General features: G+C 39.1%; 2 protein-coding genes across 3 annotated transcripts in view; both read right to left on the minus strand.

Annotated features, from left to right (window-relative positions):
- Window positions 1-3,318: 3,318 nt before the first annotated feature.
- Window positions 3,319-12,292, minus strand: pdcd4b (programmed cell death 4b). Its single transcript, XM_029437571.1, has 12 exons — window positions 12,202-12,292; window positions 11,626-11,731; window positions 10,938-11,252; window positions 8,605-8,699; window positions 8,149-8,262; window positions 7,785-8,006; window positions 6,157-6,254; window positions 5,533-5,647; window positions 4,880-4,987; window positions 4,445-4,555; window positions 4,183-4,322; window positions 3,319-4,074 (listed from the first exon to the last, which is right to left on the minus strand). The coding sequence occupies exons 2-12, from the start codon at window positions 11,666-11,668 to the stop codon at window positions 4,014-4,016; spliced, it is 1,422 nt and encodes a 473-aa protein (XP_029293431.1). The 5' UTR covers window positions 11,669-11,731; window positions 12,202-12,292; the 3' UTR covers window positions 3,319-4,013.
- Window positions 12,293-13,722: 1,430 nt separating this feature from the next.
- The window catches only part of rbm20 (RNA binding motif protein 20), a 47,507-nt gene continuing 38,717 nt past the window's right edge, over window positions 13,723-22,512 (minus strand). For both annotated transcript variants that reach the window (XM_029432825.1, XM_029432867.1), the window contains exons 6-14: window positions 20,654-20,782; window positions 19,459-19,590; window positions 19,299-19,378; window positions 18,419-19,121; window positions 18,238-18,324; window positions 17,573-18,143; window positions 17,003-17,068; window positions 15,909-16,030; window positions 13,723-14,785 (exon numbers count right to left, since the gene is read on the minus strand). In XM_029432825.1, coding sequence (XP_029288685.1) covers window positions 14,717-14,785; window positions 15,909-16,030; window positions 17,003-17,068; window positions 17,573-18,143; window positions 18,238-18,324; window positions 18,419-19,121; window positions 19,299-19,378; window positions 19,459-19,590; window positions 20,654-20,782 — 1,959 coding nt within the window. In that variant the 3' untranslated portion in view covers window positions 13,723-14,716. The remainder of the gene's footprint in view (window positions 14,786-15,908; window positions 16,031-17,002; window positions 17,069-17,572; window positions 18,144-18,237; window positions 18,325-18,418; window positions 19,122-19,298; window positions 19,379-19,458; window positions 19,591-20,653; window positions 20,783-22,512) is intronic.

The raw sequence follows: 22,512 nt of genomic DNA on the forward strand, positions 1-22,512 counted from the left end.
AGGACTGGTTTTGTTTCAGTTTTTTATGATATAATAAGAATAAGAATAATCCTTCATTACAATTAAACATATTATTTAAAGACCCCCAAGAGGCAGTGGTGGAAAGTAACTAAGTACAGTAGTATTTCTACTACTTTCTACTTCTATTCCACTACATCTCAGAGGCAAATATTTTAATTTATACTCCACTACAAAGATTTATAAATTAATTAATTGCGATATTATTATATCAATAAAGCTTTATTGGTCCCAATGGCAAAATTAATAAACTATGCAGCAGTATGTAAAGTAATACATACCATATATATAAATAAATTAAAACGTTCTCTACATTTACAAGCTAGAACATTAAAACAATGAAACATCAATAATTAAAATCCAATAATATAAATATATTATTCTGAAATGGATTATTATGCTAAATGAGTACTTTTACTTTTGGCACTTTATTTTGATGCTAATACTCTTGTACTTAAGTAACAATTTTTAATTTAGTAAAAGATCTGAGTCCACCATTGCATATGACAGACAAGAGGTATAAAGAATTATCTACTTGGAATAATATTTTGTGTTTGTCATGATTTTCCCCCAAGAAATTTCAAATATTCTCTTGATTAAAATTCTTACATCTACCCGTCCCTCATTCAACAACTAAGAATATATGAACATGCAAAAAAATTCATTTGAAAAGTGTAACTGCTGGACACAAAATGTCTCCTACATATATCACTGAAAAGTCCATCCTGAGTGTATGTGTTCTGAGGGTTTCAAGTTTCCTCATCACTTGGGTAAATTGAATATTAAGCTGACAGAGAAGTGTCGAAAGCATGCAAAAATCCTAACATAAATGCAAAAGCCATACCGCAAATGCAAAAGTCTCAACGCAAATGCAAAAGCCACAACACAAATTGAAAAGACGGACATAAGCAACAACAACTATATAAAAAGTTGGCCAGTCAACATTTGTTGATGCTCACATCTGTTTTTGCATTTGTTCAACACTTCAAGACTACTGTAAACTTGCAAATGGAGCTGGATATAGATGGATATAGGAATAAACATTTTCCTCTGAAATGCAGTGAAATATAATAATAAAAAAGCATGTAAAAGGACATACATTGTATACATCTAAATACATTGATGTCATAGAAAATATTACTACAAAAATTATGCAAAACTTTAAATAAAACAAATGAACAGTTGGAAAACCAAACATCATGGCTGTGAGTTGTGTAGTGCTGCCTGTAGGTGTCAGTGAAGCACTGAGAAACATAGCAAAGAAGAAGGTCACTTGATTCTTGCGGAAGCGTTGGCTTGACAACCGCTGTAATCTCTTCCTGTTGCTAAAGGTGGGATTATCAACAATTCAATTTGTTTTATATTTAACGTGTTCACACACGACAACGAAAACATAAATAATGTCGGCAGTTATATTTGACCAGTAGTTTGCTAAAAAAAAGCTACTGTTACTTTAGCTGGTCCTATGTTGTGTTGTTACGTGCTAGTGATAGCTAGCTAGCTAACGTTAGCTGTTATGCTATAAAATAAGGGATCCGATTTTACTCCTATTCTTTGCTTTAAAGTCAATAGTAATATACTCGGACATTAACTGACTAAGTTAAATCAAAATCATTTTGTGAAAATTGCGGTCGAATAGAAAGGCGCACATTCAACTTGTCGCAATAGCTAAATTGAGCAAAGAGGCTACATCACAGAACAGCACTGATGCTTAATAATTTCTTTCTTTAGGATGGTCTAGTGTTATCTCTGTCTAAGTCCTACTGGTGTTACTGGTATTTATATGTACTAACTGATGTCACCTGTCTGCAAACATTAATTCAGTATTACTGAACCTCTAATATTATGACTAGCTGTACATATAAATATGATAACCTTCTAGATAAACTTGTACCCCAATCTTGCCTAAATGCAATCTCTCAATTTGCTAGCTTCTTGTAACGTAGTCATAAATCAGATCCCCATTCATCATCAACTAAAAGATAGCAATATTAGCAGCTATCTTGATGATCCCCAGGGTCACATTTTTTAATTGTTGGCTTCTCTTCAGCAGAGTTGCTTGCATTCACATATGTTAAGTACACTGCCCGTAATACCTTGGTTTCATGAATCTGTCAGTTAAAACATGTTAAATGTAAGTAACTAATATGTTTACCTTTCAGCAAGCACTCAGAAGACACAATGCCAGAAGTCAAGTCAATATTCAGAGAAGTTCTGCCTAAACAAGGTTTGTACCACAGCAGTTAGCTATTTGGACAGCAGTAGTTCCAAACAAAAGGCTGTTTGTGGAGCTCAATACAACATGTGAACTGTTTAGAAATGTGCAAAAGCTTGCAAAATGAGTCTGTGGGTGCTCTGTGCCCGCTCTTTAGTCTCTTACAGCTCAACACCATTGACATTGTTGCTGAACAAACAGTTATATAATTTGGGTCAGTACCATAGCTAGATATAAATGTAGTTCTGGTGTTAAAAGTGCAATGATTTCTAATCTAATCTCACCGCTAATGTGTGAGGCTTCTGTGGAAAAATAGCAACAATCCAGCCAAGTCTCATTATCTTTGCATTTAAGCCAAAATTTGTTGATGAGAATTGAGAGAATAGATTTGAATGTTTTTTTTCTATTTTGGCAACATCCACAGGGCAACTTTCCATGGAAGATGTCCCTACCATGGTTTTGTGTAAACCAAAGCTGCTCCCACTCAAATCAGTTACCCTAGAGAAACTGGAGAAGATGCAGATGGAGGCGCAAAAGGCAGTCAAGCAGCAGGAACTGGCACTGAAGGAACAGTTGCAGTAGATGCCTAATGGAGGATTCAAATGGTCAAATATGCAGGAAGTTCCTTCAAATGGATGGCACAAACAGAGTTTTCACGCACTGGTAGAATAAGTAGTTGCTTTATGTATAAGTATTTACTTATAAGGACAGTCAAAGTGCAATGTCAGGAAGTTGCTGATGTTTTGCTTCATAGAGCAGATATGTTTAGGAGGGAATAGTCACCTGAGTTTAACCACTCCTTTACTCTTTTGGAAGTCTAAATGTTCACTAGTCGTTGTCCAAGGATATACTGCATGTCATTAGTGAGGATTACATCCATCACTTGCAAGTGTGGTTGGCTACTAAGACCTGTGTGCTTCTTCAGATTTTCCATTCATATTACTGCATCTGTAATTTGGCATTTATGCATACAAGAAAATGTTAGTTAACGGCTTCCTTGTTGAGTGAATGTAGGGCAGAGCAATTCATGTGTCAGATCAAAAAGTAAAGTTGTGATTAGTATTGTGTCAATCACAAAAACAGTCTTGGATTATTTAATAGTGATTTAATGAACAAACAAGAAGCAACACGTGGTACATTTCACACACATACACACACACACACACACACACACACACACACACACATACGTATTCCTCAGATATAAAAATAAACACTCTAAACACCATTTTGAGAAGTTATCCAACTGGTATTTGTTTTTGCACTGTACTCGTCTTGCTACCCTCAATAAAAGACATCTTTGTGTAATCAAAAGGGTAAGAAGAAAAATAAAAGCCAACACAGCATAGAAACAGCAGCTAGTTAGGGAGCCAGTATTGCATTCAACCAACATGCTCCCCGATCTTTATTTTTTTTTTTCAATACCCCTTTTATAAAGCTTTTGACACAAACCAGTCATCTTCGTACAAACCCTGCTTTCTACAAAACACAAAAGGAGTGGCAGTGAAATCGAGAAAAATACTATACAAAACAACATGGAATGCACTTTAAGGGTTAGCTTATGTAAATGTTTGTATTGAAACGCCTTGAAGAAAGGGATCTACTTCAGGTTCAATCAAAAGTGCAGTTGTTTTTTTTAATACCCCTCCTCAGTTTCAGAAATGTACATTCTTTTGACCGTGTGAAGGGGAAAAAAATCGCACCCAACTATTTTGAAAAATTTGCACGTAAAAAAAAGTAGCTTTATCCTCTGGACATCTGGCACATAAAAAAAGTCTCCTCAGTAACTTTCAAGTTTGACAACACCACCGTCTCCCTCGCTGACAAATCTCTTCCGGCCTCTGACGAGAGACAGAATTTATTAACATACAGTAATAATTCAAAATAAAAAAACATGAAAAAAAGGTGGAAAAGGTATGTGGCTGAGAAAACCAACAGGGTGCACTTACCGACAGGGACAAAGATCTCTTAACTTCACATCAATGATTCCCATACTGAAGCTCTTATCAACAAATTGCTCCAGGATGTAGTATGCACGAGGGACATCAATGTTGATTTCAGCAATGTCCATATAAACTCTTTCATAGCCCTATGAAAGAAAGAAAAAAGACACTTTATATAAAACAGCATCTTCTAAAGATCGCAAATGAGCTGGTGCTTGGTGAAATAATGAATTGCAGTGCATCATTTAAACACCAGGTGGCGCCTCACCCTTCTCATTTGGTCCACAGTGATGACGGAAGACGCAGAGAGCGACTTGAGAAGCTGCAGAAGCATTTTCAATGTTTTCTCTCCCTTGGACTCCAACACCAACACTATTGCCTGAGGGGAATAGAAATATTCACAGCCTTGTAATAGTGTTAAAGCCTTTACTAGCATCTACTACAAGCACCAACTGCAGTACAAAACATTGAGTTATTTGATCTATTTTAGTTGAGAACCAGATAAAAAAACAAAAAAACATCAAAGCAAGATAAAATGTGTCAAATGAGGACGTAGTGTTCGGCTGATACACATACAATACTGTCCATGTAAAGAATAAACATGGTCCGTCTCAGTTTAAGCGTCTTACACACCCGATATGTGATGCTTTAAGGAAAGATCGAGTTTGGGTTGTTCTGCTTTAAACTAATACAAAGTGTTTACCTCATAGACAAACTCATGGTGGAAATGGGGAACTTCCAGATCTCTCAGGCACCTCTCAGCCTCCTTACTGTCTCCAGACAGGATGTACTCCTTCAGCAGCAGGTTCACCTGACAGGAAAGAGACGAGAAAATGACAATTATTAACTTAATCAGCTACAAAAAGTTGTAAAACAGAGCCCAGATTGAATTCTTGGACTTGAACATGTGTTAAGGCTCTCTAAAGAGAATAGATGTTTATGAATCATGGTATCACACCCAATACGCCAGACAGGTACATCGATACCATTAAAGCATTTTAATGTACTACTGTGTTCCTGATAAATGTTTCCCTCTCTGCATTGATAGAAGTTAGGGCAGTGTTTGCACAGAAAGAAATCAGTTAAGAGTTTCTTTGAAATAAATGTTGCAGTCGTTTTCACCTGCACCCTACTGTTTATTTTCCCAGCCATCAACACTACATTCTTATCCATGTTGCCTTCTTCATGGTGGTACTGAACCAGATAACGTTTTATAAAACACACAATGTTAACATTTCACACTCAAAAATACATTAAACATTAAATAATAAAAAGCTTAAAGCAATAAACAGAAGATACAAGACTGTTGCTCCTAAAGAACAGGTCTACCACATGTGTCCTCTGCTTTATAATGACCTCTTTGATGAGCTGCATGACAGGTCTCTGGCCCCCGCCTGCCCCCCACTGGTTGTCTATGCGTAGGCCACCCTTACTCATCTTCAGCAGCACCGTCGCCCGGTCTAGTGACGCTCTGGAAGAAATAAAACAGGCAAAGTTTGTGGGTGAAAAGTTGTCACACTGCAGCACTGTCTTTCTTTCATTCTTTACTGTCCCACGTCTCCCACCAGCTAGTGACCACACTGCTCCTCCTGTAATGTACAGAAAGGCCAGTGTTTTGCACGTTTGTTAAACCCATTATGTGGGTACTGTGGCTTTTATACAGATCCTCTTGTACTTACTGAAAAACACTTTGGGTTAGGACTTGATTTCTATATGTGCTCTATAACTCACAAGATTTAACACATTTCTACATTTGTGCATTAACACACATCTGAGGTTCAGATTGTCCTGCACTTTCTTACTGAGAAGAACACTCTTTATTCTATATTTAATGATAAAACCATTATATGTACACACACTATCTATATCACATTATCGACTGAATACCCTCTTATCTTTAGTGATTTACTATAATCTCTCTTACAAACCCTGACATCATTTGCAGAAGGCACCAGCAGAGCACGTCCAACAATCACTTACCTTGTGTATTGACAGTCAACTCTGCCTTTGTAGCCCTCGACGTATGTCTTGGACAATATTTGGTCGCTCACAGCGCGTGCAATGAATTGGCCCACCAACTGGAAAAATCACCAGAACAGAGGGAAGAAATGTAAACAAACCGAATGAGATTGTATAGCATTATGTTGAAAATAGCAGTTTAATAGAAACACGATTCTTCGACCTGTCTACTCCTCGTAAGGCAGGTCCCCTTGTTTAATGCAAGTAAGTTAAAAAAAGGTGACAGATGTAGACTGTAGCCAAAAGTCAAAGACCTCATGTTCCCGACAGTAGTGTCATTAACACTCTTTACACCTCGCTTTTTTGTGCAGGGACATTTCAAGAAGGCAGCGAGGAATTAACATTTTGTTCAGAAAGAAATGTGGCTCACTATTTATTTAAAAGATAATTGAAGTTGTATTTAAAACATTACTTTGAGGAACAATGTCGTCTTTCCGCTGTTAATAGAATACAGTTTTATTTCACGAGAACACATAACATTTTATTCAATGAATCCTTTTCAAGTGAAACCAACACTACTGTTATACATTGTTAGTTCACTATCAGTATGAAGAACTGGAGGCCCCACAAAAACACTGACATGCCAATTGACTGGCAGTGGCCTCAGATGCACGCCTATATGTATGTTTGTTTACAGTAGTATGAGCACATGATATAGGGAAACGAAAGAGCTGGCTTTGCTCTTCTGGCCTCCACAAAGCCAGCGCTCATCACTGATCATTGTTCCCGTTCAGACAAGAGGCAGCTCCGTTTCCTTTGACCCGTGGCTGTGGCTAGACTGGCAGGCACATGAGGAGAAAGAGGAGTGTGCAGTGTGTGAGAGACACTGAGAAAGAAAGACTGAAAGGCGTAAAGACAAGGAGGTGTGTGGGGGGGGGGGCAGGACAGAGTCATAACGCCCCTTAAAACCCACAGAGAACTGTGAGAGTGGGACAGAAATGACAAGTGAGCCCCAATGAGCCAGTGACAGGAGGGGGGAGAGGGGAGGACCACCAATAACCCTTTGAGCGTCCTATGCTGAGCTTGCATTTGGAGCGCAGGCAGACAATGGACAGAGATCTCATGTCTATGCAGGCTGAAAAGGAAAGAGCTCAAATACGCACACACACCACACACTAGCTCTCTCATACACACAAAAACACATCAACCCACTGTGTTGTTCCCCTCTGTTCTACCACAGACTGTAAATACTCCAACATGCCACCTCAAACAGAAGACGAGTCTTGTGCGTTTACTGTAAAGGGACCGACGTATCTGAGCCACTTCTGCACAGCAGCTTGTTCAAATATTCTGGAAACATGGTACCAAAAAGTTAAAATATCCTAAAACACAAATGAGGAAAAAATATGTGATGTGGATTTACTGTAGCTCCATGCGTTTGATTTATAGTTTGTATTAAATATGGAAATGTGTCAACCAGAGCAACAAATCCTGTATCCTCTAACAGTTCCGTCAGTATTAGTTTGGAGTTACTAAGTTAATACCCATCCTGAATTCACAACACTTTAAGGCAAACGCACACACACACACACACACACACTGAGCTACAGGTGTACACGCACTTGTCTCCAGACCCTCAGCAGACTCACCTGCGGGGCTCCGGGTGTATCCAGGACCAGATCGGGCAGCTCTAGGAGCAGTTTGTCAAAGGAGTTTTCCATGTCGCTGCGGGACAGCACCGGCCCACACAGGTCAGCCAGCAGCATGGAGGTGAGCTCCCGGTGGCTGGCTTTGGCCTCCAGGGCCAGCGACACAGCCAGCGAGGGCACCTCGCTCTGCATGGGCCCCAGGTTCAGTCCTGCAAGCAGCTCCTGGATGTGGAGACAGACGTTAACTTGGCATGGGCTTTAAGGTTAAGTTCATGTCTTTCAATTCTTGTTCTGCTTTTGTTACTTTCTGCTTCAGTCACGCCTAAGCACGTGTTAACTGACAAGCTGTTTCCTGCACACTTACCGCTACTTCATTTGTGTCTCCATGTTGAAAGTACTCTTGCACTATGGGGGTGACTGTCTTCTCAAAGTCCCTCTCCTCCAGCGGGGGAACCACAGTCTCATACACACAGTTTTCCTGTCAAAACACAATCACATTACAAGTCTAGCGTTTAAATTCTAATGGATTAAATAAGGATGCGCTGCGACAGATTAATACGATATTTGTTATTTTATCCACCATACTGACAAATAGGAAAAGCATACAATATGATGCAAGTTAGCGCAACAACAACACAAACCACTTCTTCAAAAACTACCTGCTAACAACAATAAAGTCTCAACAAAAAAGTACACATTATAGGCTCCACACATTGTGCCGGGCTGTGCATTGGGTTGCATTAGATGTTAAAAGTGAGAATGCTATTCCAAACTCTACATGTACAGTGAAGATGTACAATATCAACACTGCAGTCGGTACCTGAGCTTCGTCATAGTTGGGGTCTTTTTGATCAACCGTCTGCAGTTCATAAACTTCACCAGATCGGCCCCACACACCTTTTCCTCCAGCCCCACCTGCGAACAAAGGTCAATGTTAGATACGATATCTGACAGCATCACGATCGCTCATTTTAAGAGAATATGGTAAAAACAAAAGCAAGGCTGTGTGCATTAACACTTTCAAAACATTTAGTGGCACACATATCTGGGTTACCTGAAACATGAAAAAACAGCTTTTACTTTTATAGAATAGTTCCCAACTCATGGTTATTATTGAAAGAAGGTTAAGTTGCAGTATGTGGGAGCATCAGGGTCAATAAACCTGATGTCCCTGAAATATACATTTTGAAAAACTCCTTCAGAGCCTTTACAAAGCAGACACAGACACAAAGAAGGTGGGGTTGTGAGGGTGGCACAGCATGATGTCATGTCAGGAGTGACACGTGGTGATGCTGATCTATATCAGAGACACATCTTTTTTTTTATTTTACCAATTGGAGGGTCAAGCACCCACAGTATGGTGCTACTTCCAGACAAATCAGAATCCGCTCAGTAAAGGATTACTTTGCCAACTGGCTTTGTATCATTGTAAAGTAACCCTTTAAGAGCCTGACCAGCCCCATGCTGTGAGAGGGTTGATACCCCCACTGGTCATTTTGTTGTCTTTACCTCCAAACCATCATCGGAGACATCCAGATTGTTTTTAAAAAAGGTGTGTGATAGTTTCATTATAGGCCTTTAGACAAGCGGATTACCAGTGGGCCTTGAACTTCACACGTGTGAATACAGTTGCTCAGTGTTTAAGTCAGAACCACGCAATACATTTTACCTAATGATTCTCAATTTATTGTACAATATCTGTACCTTCTTGCTACAATACATTTTAATATATGTTATATTTAATATATTTCCTATTGTGTGTGTGCTCATGTGTGATAATACTGTTATATGGATCATTATCTGTATGTATAATCTGTATTAATACCCATGAGACATTTTTAACCGAAGGACCAACCAAGCTGTGATAAACTGTAATCCGTCTATCTGGGGAGGTGACACTTTTATGGGTTACACAAACAAACATCAGCTGGGTCTGAGGTCAGCACTAACAGATTGAAGACAGTTTAAGAAGCCCAATGACAAGCAGCTTGTGTGATCATGCTTTAAAACCTCCATTAGTTCAGTATGTAGCATATGACATGCCACTATATTTAGCGCAGCCCACATTGGTTATGCAAAACCGTTCCACTTCAGCATTAAAACATGAGTAGTTTGGTCTCACCAGAGATTCTGCACATGGACTGCATTTGCCTTTCAAAAGTGTAATAAATGAACTTTTAATGCAGGAGAGCTCAGAGCTCAATTAACAGGGCTCCATTGGCGTGACAGTTCTGTTATGCAACCAGAAAAACAGACAGACATCATGCCAAGAGAAACTACACTTTCTCAAGTTCCACTGCCCATGGAAAGAGCAAAGTGACTGAACTGTACTGCAGTTACTTTGACATGCAAGTGGGCATCACAGAATGAGGATCCGCAGTGAGTGACAGCTGGACTATCACAAGATGTTGGCACTTGCTAAATTCTGATCTACTTACACACTTGTAATGTGTCATGCTACTTTTAAATACAGTCAGGGACCGAGGAAAAAGAGGAACTTTCTTTGGTTGGATGATTGGCGAGTCATTATGCAACATCAGGTTGCATGCTATTATCAGCAAGGTCACCCACAATAAGAACATAGATCTATAGCTATCACTGTGCCCTTCAGTGTCAAAACAACAGATAACAAATCTCAAACACAGGGCAAACAAATGCTCCATAAACTTTATCAAAGTAACTTTATAATTAAGTCTTCAAATAACAGCCAACTGTCTCGGTAGGCAATCGTGGCAGTCCAAAAGGTTTAATATTCACGTCCCATCCGATGCATTGATATATTATCACTAACAAAAGCAACTTCTGGTACACTACACAAAAGATTATTATTTAACCTCTAATGGAAATATACAGCTTGGCTGAGCAGATGGTAAGAAAAGGGTGCTTTAAATATGTGAGACCTGCTCAATATCACCGAGCCATTTGTGTACATGCTAATTGGTTTATGGCTTGTAAATGGACCAGGTGACGAAGGCCTTCCCTTTATAGCCCTGAAACACCAGAGGCTCTTTGATTATCTTTTAAATGTAACTTTTAAACATTTGCTCTCCTTAGTATCACCATGTTACAACATAGCTTAACAGTATCATACTGTCATATTAAAAAAAGATGTGGTCTAACGTCTTCATTTATTAAAATGTTAAATCTTCTTACCTTTCTTTGGCAGACCTCTGCCCTTGCCCAGTCGGGACTTCCTGTCCAACAGCTTGCTCTTGGGGCTGGTGGGTGCCACCGAGGTTCCCCTGACCACATCCCCGTTGTCGCTGAGAGAGTCCCCCCTGCCCGAGTCCCTGGAGGAGTTCTTTCTCAGCCTCCGCTTGGCCTTCGCCTTAAGACGTGCTTCGTGGATGCTGTTGCTAGATGAGGACAGCCAGTTGCCATTGATCTCATTTTTTATGTTTTTGTTGACAACCGATCCTGCATTGTCTTCCTCTCCTGATACAAAGGAGTCACTCAGGTCCTCTGCCTCTGTTGGATTTCAAGGAACAAATGGGGGAGAGTTTTTGTTGAAACACTATGAGTAAGTAGCTTTTATGCGCAGAGAAGATCAGGGAGACTAGAGCTGATACATACACTTGTCTTCGTTGTACTTATTTTAGCAGGAGTCATGTACAAATAGAATAAACTCAGAAAAATATACTTTAAGTCAGACTTAATTATACTGTAGTCAACCATATGCAGTCACCCACAAAATGTAGGAAGAGCAGCAGAAGGCACGCAATGCTAAAAACCTGCATGCAGTGCAAGAAAAATAAGCATTAAAACCACTTCCGCATGAAAAAGTCCCAGTGCCCCACATCACACACAGCGGATGAGGCATTTAAATCGTCGTCACACTCACCAACGGGGTTCGCGTTCAGCCAGGCCTCGCAGTCAGTTGCCATATTTTACAATAGAAAAGAGATTTTGCAGCAGAATAACGTGCAAAAAAAAGAGTCAAATAATACCTACAACGTAGAAGAAGAAACAGAAATTAGAATTGCAGACAAGAGTTAATAACATGCCCAGACATGCTGCAACGCAACAACTTCCCCTCCCCCGATTCATTCAAAGTCGCACTGTTGACAAACAATGGCTAGCGTTGCGTTAGCTTGAATGTTCACTGTCAAAATAAAGAGCTGCGTCAAAAAAAAAAAATCCAGAGTATCTAACTGCACAAACAAAACGATTACTACTCATACACAATATCTTAATCTGCAGTTTATTAACCGTTCTTAAATATCGCTGACTCGCCATGTATCTGTTGTGAAGCGTCAATAACAGATCATATCGAACTACCGTTAACAGTCTGCTAGCTCAGTGTACATATTTTAGCTTCAGCGATAAATACATATAAACTCTATATCCTGAACGACACTGACATATACAAATGCATTTATATTTCCCTTGCTTTATCTAAATAAATAAATTCACTGACCGTTTGTTGCGTCCAAGCTTCAAACTCTGACACGAATCCTTCCTGTTGTTTTTGTTTTATCTACCCAGCAACGCAGGCACGTAGATCTGTGTTTCCCTCCTCTGATTGGCTGGGCGTGTGTGGGTTTTTAAACAAAGAACCAATGAGAATGCAACACGGGATTTTCTTCTCGCATGTTCCGTGTGGTTTATAAAGCGCTGCCCCCAATCTGTGAAGAACCTCTTTCTATTTCGGGATGTTATATCACTTTAACTGTAACATTCAGGTTAATTAATAATTCAACTATTATTATAGTAAAACTATTAAACTATTTAACACAAAAAAGTGATACAACTGTCCATTTGTATGATGAAATCTTTGAGAACAACAATATATACTTTTTTTCTCTTATAATCAGGGCACTGAAAATGTGAGGAAACCTATTGTTATTGTAGAGATTATTATTTTTGCTGCTTTTTCAAAGCGTTTTTGAGGGGTTTAGGATGCTCGAAAATTCAGGAAACTTGGCATAGACATCAGGACTGGCGAAAATTGCAGCTCTTTTACAACGCTCAAGATTTGATGTCCTAAAATCCTCCCTGGATTGCGGTCCACAGCGCACGGTCAGACGTGTTTTAATTATCGTTACTATCTATATTGATTTATTTAAATGAATTATGTTAAAAAAAAAAAAGGGAAGCATATAGTTTTGCAAACTACCAATAACTTCACACTGGAAGAAGTTGAAAGTTACTCCAGGGAGAAATGTAGCTTGGTTAACTAAAGCTGCTTATAAATAATAGTAGAAAAAACAAGTCCTGCATTAAAATGTTTACTTAAGTAAAAGTACTAGCATCAATATATACTTGAAGTACCAAAAGTAAAATGATTCATAAATGCAGAATGGCCCATTTGAAAATAATGTATTATATAACTGGAATATAATTATTAATGCATTAATGTGTTTATTACATTATTACTAGTTGCAGCTGGTAACGGAGGAGCTCATTTGAATCCTTTATATACAGCTGTGTCACGTAATCTATAAACATATATGATACTTTATTAGGTAATTTAAAATGAATTAATCTAATCGTTAAAGTGAGTAATAAATCCGTAATATAAATGTAGTGGAGTAAAAAGTAAACTAGTTACTCTGAGATTTAGTAAAGTAGAATTATAAAGTAGCATAAAAGGGAAATACTTGAGGAAAGTATAAGTACTGCAAAATTGTACAGTGCTTAAGTGTATGTACCTAGTTACTTTCCACCACTGCAACAACAACAAAAACGTTAATGTTCTAACATTTAAAATGAACAATCATTTAGGAAATTATTAATGTTAAATGTCCAAACAAGCAAGAGTATCTGAACTTAGTTTTACACATACATTTAGACCTAAACATTCAGTTTTGGCACACAGATGTGTTTTTCTGCCTCAACACTTGGGGGAGCTCAAGTCCTAACATAATCTAACGAGCTGTCTGTGTCGTGACTGTATTACCGTTATACCACATAGTATACACAATATGTTAGAGTCCACACAATTTATTCACGTTTTTTTGCATCAAAAATCATATGAAAAGTTTGTCAAAGAAAAACAACACTATCATTGATGTCACAGGATCAGTATTCACAGTATACAAAAACAAAGTCTGGCTTGATGAACAAATCACTGTCACATGAAACATTGTATGTTTAACTCTGATTAATTAAACACATGGTCCAGTTTAAGGTCTTCAATATTTAAGGCATTACATATGTCAGCGAATATGACTGGGATTGTCTGATTAAGTCAGTCCAACATAAAACTTGAAGAAAATAAATATATTTTGCATCGTTGCATCATTATCAATCCAAATGATTTACATTTTTAACAGACAGACAGTTATTGTTGTGCACGAACTGGCACAAGATGAAAGAAAAACAGCAAGAGCCTTTAAAGCCTTACATATAAATACAAATGTAATGTTGTGTACTAAGCTAAACATTGAAATCTATTAAACATATACAACAAACCTGAGAATCTGCCTCAGTTTTTTAACTGAGTAAAAACGTTCCTTGGCACATATTTCAAGTCATTTTACAGATGTAAATGTATCATTGTTGCTAATTTAAACTCATAAAATTGCCTGAACACACACCCATACTGTAAAAATGTGTCTTCTTAGTAATGAGACATCATTTGCAAAAAGAATTTCCATTCCAAAAAAATAACAAAAACATTTTATCACACACAATCCAATAAAATAAAGTGTAAGAAAATTGATAAACCAATAAAATGGCAATTAAATATTGTAGCCTCACTATACATTACACCTCAGGTATGTACAACATAGAGAGCATCTATGGCTGGGATTGCCAGTGCCATCGAAGACTTTCAAACATTCCTTCTCCCAAAATATCAAAACCAGTGCAATTGTCCACATACTCTAGCTTCCATGTGTCACATTATCCACAATCCTGCACCATCAGCACACATACACGAATCCTTCTTCTGCTGTTCGCTTTACAAGACGTGAGAGCTCGAGCTGATGTCACTGTGCAGCTGAGGGTTCAGCAAGTACCCCCGACAGGCTCTCCTCAGCCAGCTGGGACAGGTATTTCTGTGGCGAGTGGAAGAAAAGAAAAAGGAAAACATTTTAATATCCAAAATACAAATATACATATAAGGTCTTTTCTGCTAACAAGTGGTTTATGTCTTCTCCAAATTACAACCAAAACCAAGACGATAAACGATAAAGATGATTTGTTGCCCTTTTACAAAGGTGAGGATAAGAAAGCAGCATCTTGATAAATGTCAGTATTGTAGTCAAACAACCAGCTGGACAATCTTTTCCACCACCAGCATGTTGGATTTTACAAAACAAAGAGCTGCGTTTATAAAAATGGTTTTTAGTTAAGTGATCATAAGTGAACCACAGTCACCAATAGTCCAAATGCTCTTTTGAGGATTTTTTCACAAATAGAATTATGATAAAAAATCACATATAATCTGTAAAATGAAGACATTAAGTATATAAATATAAAATCAGCAGTTAGCAGCTTTAGTCCAAAAAATATCAGTCCCAATAAGCCATGTTGGTAAAACCGCATCCTCTTAGCTTGACTCAAATATCTGAGAATGGGAGCCTCACACAATCGGAGGCCGGCTTTTTCTTCTTCTTCTTTCTTTTTTTTTTTATTGTACTGCAGTTAAAGACTTTGGTGAAAAGCTGTAGCTGAATTAAAATGAATAAACAATAATTGACAAATATCTGTAAATTATTTTGTGCTGTACTTCTGTGTGGAAGTTTATCTATGTAGATGAGTGAGTCAAGTGAGTGAGTAAAACAGAAATCTACTGAAAAATAAATTAAAAAAGGACAAAAATCAGTCTAAAACTATTAAACACCAGAACACACGGAGAGCTTTGACCGACAGCACAACTGTTTAAAACATTTTTTTTTCCTCTTGGAATGTAATCCATCAAACGTTGGAATCGCTGCTCCTCCGGCCAGCCTCAGCTGTGCTGCCGGGGACGAGAGAAATACAAGATGGCTCGATGCTGAGTAATCAGAAACCTAATACAGTTGCAAGTTTACGTGCAACGTGTATGTTCGTTCACGCGTGTGTGCTAGTTGGTGTGCCCATCTGCCTGAGTTTGTGCATTTTCTTTTTGATTAATCTGTTGATTCTGTTTTGGTTTATTTCTTCTCATCATCATCGCCATCAGCGTGCAGTGTGTACCTGTAGGTTCCTGTAGTGTACGGTGCTGCGGCAGTGAGTGGTCTTCGCAGTCTCCTCACTGTTATAGAACAGTCCGCAGAGTTTACAGTAGAAGCCGGTCCTCGGCACAATAAACTCCACTCCTATTAGAAAGCAAACACAACTATTAGAATTCAATCCCGGAACATCAGCAGCAATTTACAGCGATTGTACTTGAAGCAATATTGCATTACAGTTGCTGCACTCTGTCTTAGATTTTATTTTATTACTGTAATGATAATTTTCCAAATTTTGAAAGCTAAAACATATACAATATAATACCTCTTTTTGCTCATTCATTCACTTTTCTTTTGTCATTCCCATGTATTCAAATCTACACGGAGAAGCTAGAGCATGCCAATGACAGGCTGAATAATTCACTTACAACCCCACGAGCTGCCACATTTCAACAACACATATCTGGCTATGACAGTAAAAAAATTAAATAAAATGGCAACACCAACGAGATGACTCATCATTGTTAAATGTGCAGCTCACTTAATGGACAGTTTGCTCTGGACACACACACAAACTCTCATACAGTACAACAGAAACAGCCGCTGCTCATGAGTTTGTACTGCAGACTATTGATGTTACACAGCACCAGGGCTTATGCAAGTCTCTCTGCAGGAGGCCCAACGCCGGCCGTGTCATTCTAGCCCTAATGATAATATAAATACTCATCTCTCAGGGGTGCATTTCACAAACTGCTCACAGAAATAGGTCAGCAAGTGGCCAAGCAATTCCAGTCAATTAGAGTGCTAATGCAACAGGTTGTCAGTGCACTTATTAGTGGTGTACATGATAAGACTTTATCTTTAGGACTAAAACCACAAGCTCAAGACTCAATTAGCTTGTCTCTGTGAGAATGATTTAATATAGACCGCCGTTTAATTCAGCCAGAGAAATCTGATACATTATTTCTACCGTTCAGTCTCTTTTTCCATAACCTGATATTTGCCGAGAGAATACATAAAATCGAGGATATCAAATATAGTGCGTTTAGTTCTCATTTTTAGTGTATTTTAAAACATACAAGTTAGAATAAGAGTGATAATAAAAGTAGCTGTGCTTACCCAAAGGGATGTTGTGTTCACCGACAGCTTTGTCTTGCTCTCGAGATGGCGAGGAGGCCCCGATCTCTGTAAAAAGCATATCCATTATGAGAAAGGCAGGATGCACAAAACATTACACACTATGCTTTTCTGGGGCATGATAGGGGCAAGATCACAGTATACAGCACACTTTTGAACTACTAAGTCAAGAAGACGCATTGACCTTTACTCAACAATAGTTTAGGACACATATTTAGACTGTATTTAGTGCTATATTTCTATTTCCTTGGGGAAGAAACAACAACACATAGCTGTTTGCAACAATAACTCCTGCAGGGCATGTATATAATCTATAGTTGTAATATAAAGCACAGCATAATGTGTGAACTACAGACCAACAAAACATAAATACTTAAATGGTAAATAGTTTAGCAGAATAGTTCCCTTGAATTAAAAAATATGTGACTATCAAATAACCAAATATCCTCTTGAGACTTGAAAACATCTAAACCTGTCCTATAGGAAGCTTATTGTAACTGAACGTCTCACGTGATTCTGCTGTACACATTTGACTTCTCTTTTGAAGGGTACCTTTTTTAAGAATGCCATCCTTGTGTTGAACCCCATTATTGATGACCTGTCCTACGTCTGGGGTTTTGCTGTCCTCTGATAATGCGTAAATGTGATTTTCCATCGGCTCCTCTGTTGGCCCACTTTTGGTTACTTTATCCTCTAAACATGTCTCCTCCAGAGCAGCCTTGAACTCCTCACTGGGGAAGTCACTGAGGTTAGTGACTGGTAGCTCACGAGTCACTGGACTGAGTGTCTGCTCTTCAGGACTGCTTGCAGTTAAAACATTCCCTGGTTTCTCATTTACAGATGTTTCTGCCAGGCCTCCAGCATCCTCACAGAACTTTTCCTGGTTAGACTTTTTGCTAGATGTCTCCAAGGAGGACGAGGTAGGTGGTAATATACCTTCCTCCGCTGCTTCTTCCTCTGCAGACCGTTGGGGGCAGGATACAAACTCTTCCAGCTCAGGAAGGTCGGGCTCAATTATGGAATCATCTTCTCCTCCCACTTCATCTACAGTGACCAGTTCCTCCATGTTCTTAGGATACCAACACTCTTCATCAGTGTCTTCTCCACTTTTCCACTCCTTCACCTTGGAAAAAGGACAGAGAAAAGAGCTGTTAATACTCTTACAGTTAACATGTGGGGTCAAATAAGGGCCTGAAGGAGTCTGAACGCTTACTTACAGTGTCCCTTTCTGTACTACGTTCAGTAGACTCTTTTGGCATATTGCTTATCTGAGGTGAAACAGATTTTTCTTTTGACTGGCGATCCTGGAAAAAGAAAAGTATCACCTGCTAGAAGGATGTGCCACGTAAAGCAAGTATACAACAAAAAAACTATATATAAATGACAAAAGTTACTCACAGTATTTTCTGTAGCATTTTCTTTCTCATGTTTGTCCGCAGCGGTGTGCCTCCTGCTTGTCTTTTTGCTCCTGCCCCTGTCTGGTGAACCCTGCCTCTTGTCCTCTAGTGTTCTGCGAAGTGGCTCCTCAGTTATCTCAAACTCAGAATGCCTCGACCTACTCTGGTAGTCGCCACCATCCCTCCTCTTTGGCTTTGTATCGTGCCTTTGGTACGGAGGTCTGGGCGGCTTGTCTGACTTGTACATTTGTTCCTTCGTGTAGAAGTCGTCCTCCATGTTCCTGAAAGAGTTGAAAGACATGCCTTGCGGGCTGCCTCGTGTGTGCCAGTCTCTGTTGCCCCTCATCCCTTCCCCTCCACCTCCACCCCGTTCATCTGCAGACCTTGAGCTGATATGATCCAAGGGTTTCTGGTAAGCCTTCCGACGTTCGGCTGCGCGTCCATTAGGCCGATCGTCATCCACGCTGCCCCCATTCCTCCATGGGTCGTCCCTTTCCCTTTCGTCTTCACCCCTTCTTAAGTGTGATGACCGATCCCAAGAGCCCCGGCGGGGGCCCAGGCCATTGCTGCCTCTCTCAGGACCCCTGCATGGTCCCCCCTGCGGGCTGTGGGCTGAGCTGCATGATGTAAAGCTGGGGCTGTGAGAGTGAGGACTCAGAGAGCGGCTGATGGGGCTGCGGGAGCGCGCTCTCTCTGGCAGGTAGCTGAAGGAAGATGACGGGAAGATGTGTTGTAACATCACACTGACTCAATTTAAATAATCATTGTGACATTTTCACCTCAATGAATTTCCATTTTGCTTTCCTCGATTAGTGACTCAAAGAACGTGGCTACACAGAAAAAGCATTTGAGACTGAAAGAGGAATGAAAAGTTGCCTTACTGTTCAAGTTCTTGCATCTCACCCCTTTCCCGATGAGAGGTGATGTCGTGGATGATCAACTGAACATCTTTACCTGGTTTCTGATCAGAAAAGAAATTCACGTTTAGTAATTGGCTCACGCAGCCTATAACCTGCTGTTTACTTTGTTCTTCAGTCTTACCTTGAGTTGCAGCTCCTTGTATCTCTTAGACATTCGTATGAGAAGTTTCTGATTGCTAATCATAGCTGGAGTAAGTTGGTAGTATTGAACCATGGCCTGAGCAGCTTCCACATACGCCATCTCCACAAATGCCTTATGGGAGAACAGATTGCTGTAAACAATAATCCCGTAATCCCGACAGTTATATGGTTTCTCTTGCACAAACATGTTTTTTACATCTCGGGTGTCAGACTGGATTCAAGATAATCTTTGAAAATCATCATCACAAGTTATCACATTTCACTACCATAATAAATCACCAGAACAGTTGCTTTAGTCCCTGTAACCCATACCAGGATGGTATTAGTATGAATGCTTGAAATATAATAGGGGTGATATTCATGCAGCAGTTCATTTCTGATAACTGACACCTTGGAATCTGAGTGAACTGTCATGTACTGGTAATTAAACAGCTAGTAAGTTATGACAAACTATATTATATCACATAACAGCTGCAGTATATAATCTGTTGATAATCATAACGCACATTGATACATTTGTGTTTTTCATTTTGACTACCGGTATTTCTTTCCAAGCGAAAATATCCACAAGATCAAAAATGTTTTTGGATCTCATCAGGACATCAAACTATGAGGGGCAAGTGAGAAAATAAATATGGAGATGCATCTTCTAAATCTGATCTAAATAGTTTTCTCTCCTGTGTTTATGACTTAAGAACAGGGTAATGGCAGGATAATCTTTCTAAGTTCTTAGTTATTTTTCCATCTCTGAAAGTTTTGCCAGGTGAAAAAAACCCATTATGAAACATTACTGTCTTTCTTTTGGTTAATAATGCATTTAGAAAGACATGACATAATGTATTAACCTTTTGTGGCCAAAATAAGTATTACAACAACAAACACAGAAAAATGATCCTCTTGAAAAACTCATTCATCTGCCAAAACTATTTTTTCACCTTTTTTCATAGATGAAGAGAAAAACAAATGAAGGAACATGGAGAGATTATCCTGATAAAACCTTTGTTTCACCTGTTCTGAGTCATACATGCAGAGAGGAATCAATTTAGATCAGACTTAAAACATAGAAGACCAGAGCCACTGGCCTCTCAGGGCTTCTGTAGAATATATGCAAACACGCAAATATTTATTGATTTATATGAATAAAAAAGAATCGATAAATAATAATGTTCTTGTACCTGATGGGTAGAGCGCATGAGGATGTAGTTGGTGACTTTGCCAAAGGGTATTCCCAGGTTGATGACATCATTCTCTGTGCAGCTGCCTTCAGGGAGGTTGCAGATGTGGACGACTCGCCCTATTGTGGCCTTTATGGGGGGAAATGCCAGTAAATAATCACACAGATCATTGGCAAAAATGTATTGAACATCTAAAAATACCTTCATACCAGGCTGTATATCAATATTTAAACATTCAAACTTGAACCAAATTAGGGTGAATTTTTATATAACTCACTCATTTAAATGATATTAAGGCATAAAGTTATGCATAATTAAAATGACAGCTTTGAGTGACAGGTGGTTGCTATGCTAATAGTACCTGGCCTCGCCGGGCCTCGCTCTTCCTCAGCTCCACCCTCTCATCCAAATATGGTCATTTCTGGCTCGAAACAAAACCAAGAACCAAGAACTCAAAGCTTCGAACAATGGTCCACAAACCGATGGGTGACATCACAGTGACTATGTCTACTGTGAGCTTGACAGCAATAAAACATACTTCCAAAAGTGTCTGTGCGATCTTTTAACAATCTGTGTAGCACAGCAGAGTCAACCATAATGTAAGAAACAAGTCTGCCTCGCATCAATGTAACACGATCACACTGGATATCATGTCATTTTCTCTCCTTGATACAACCCACCTCATGCCATCTATTAATAGTTCCTTGGCAGTAGTGAAGCAGCGATAATGGAAGTTTACTTGTTTGGATTTAGAGACTTGTCAGCTGATGGGCCACAGACATTTCACACATTTGACACAAATCCCTCCGGGCTGCCAACTATAGCGACATGCATTACTCTTTTCTTTTTTACTTAAAGCAGAGTAATTAAATGAGCAGTAAATGATATGTTTCTTCATTGGGACACACAGTGGGATAAAGAGAGAGTCAGTACAGAGATGGTGAAACTAATTTAAACTCTTTGGGTATTAGATATTGTATTATCACTATTTCATCTATTGCTCTTCTTTCAGATTTCTTATTATTCATCCATCCTTTTTCCCAGCTCAAATATTTTGCACATCTCTGTTTTACCTTACTTTCACTGTTTTGACTCAACATCAACACATTTTTCAACCTCTATGTCAAAATTTTAGAACAGACATGCTGAGTGGGTAACGCAGATAATCTAAAGATTGCTCCACCATAGCAGGGACTCAGGATGTGGTGGTTCAGAGGCATGTGGAGAAGACTCGCGTCTATCAAGCATCGTGGTAGTTTCACCTTTCCCAGTAGTTCCACACTGAACAATTTACTTACTTCATTTATAACTTTAAAAAACACATAGGCCAGTCCCACTGACTGATGTAATTTGTCTATCTTTATTCGTCATCAAACTAGCCGGTAGACATACCACTTGACACCTCGTGTTCCTCTAACATCATAGCGGAAAGCGGTTGTAAATACAGCTCATCATATCTTGGAGTCTTATTTCTGCAACCATTGTGCTGCAACTGCAAGTTTTCCCAGTGCCCCTCCTCCTCTTCTTCCTGCTTCTCTGGCTGACAGACCTGACAGACAGTTCCATGTGTGGGACAGACTGCGCTCCTAATTCCACCTCGGACCGGCGGCCAGGGTATGTTTTTACAGGGAATTTGTTCAGTAAAAACCCAACACTAATATAAACTTCACACTAGCTGTAAAGTGCAGAATGTATAAATGGGAGTAGGAAACTTTTACAATCTCAAAGTCACTTTAATATGCATGTCGAAACATAATCAGAGGCAAGTGTGTCCGTATTCAAAACATACACGAAGCACTGATCACAAATAGTCCATAAATAACATGTGATTGCATCTCACAGAAACCTGATAACTGATG

Source organism: Cottoperca gobio, chromosome 1 (genome assembly GCF_900634415.1).
Source record: "Cottoperca gobio chromosome 1, fCotGob3.1, whole genome shotgun sequence".
Lineage (NCBI taxonomy): Eukaryota > Metazoa > Chordata > Actinopteri > Perciformes > Bovichtidae > Cottoperca > Cottoperca gobio.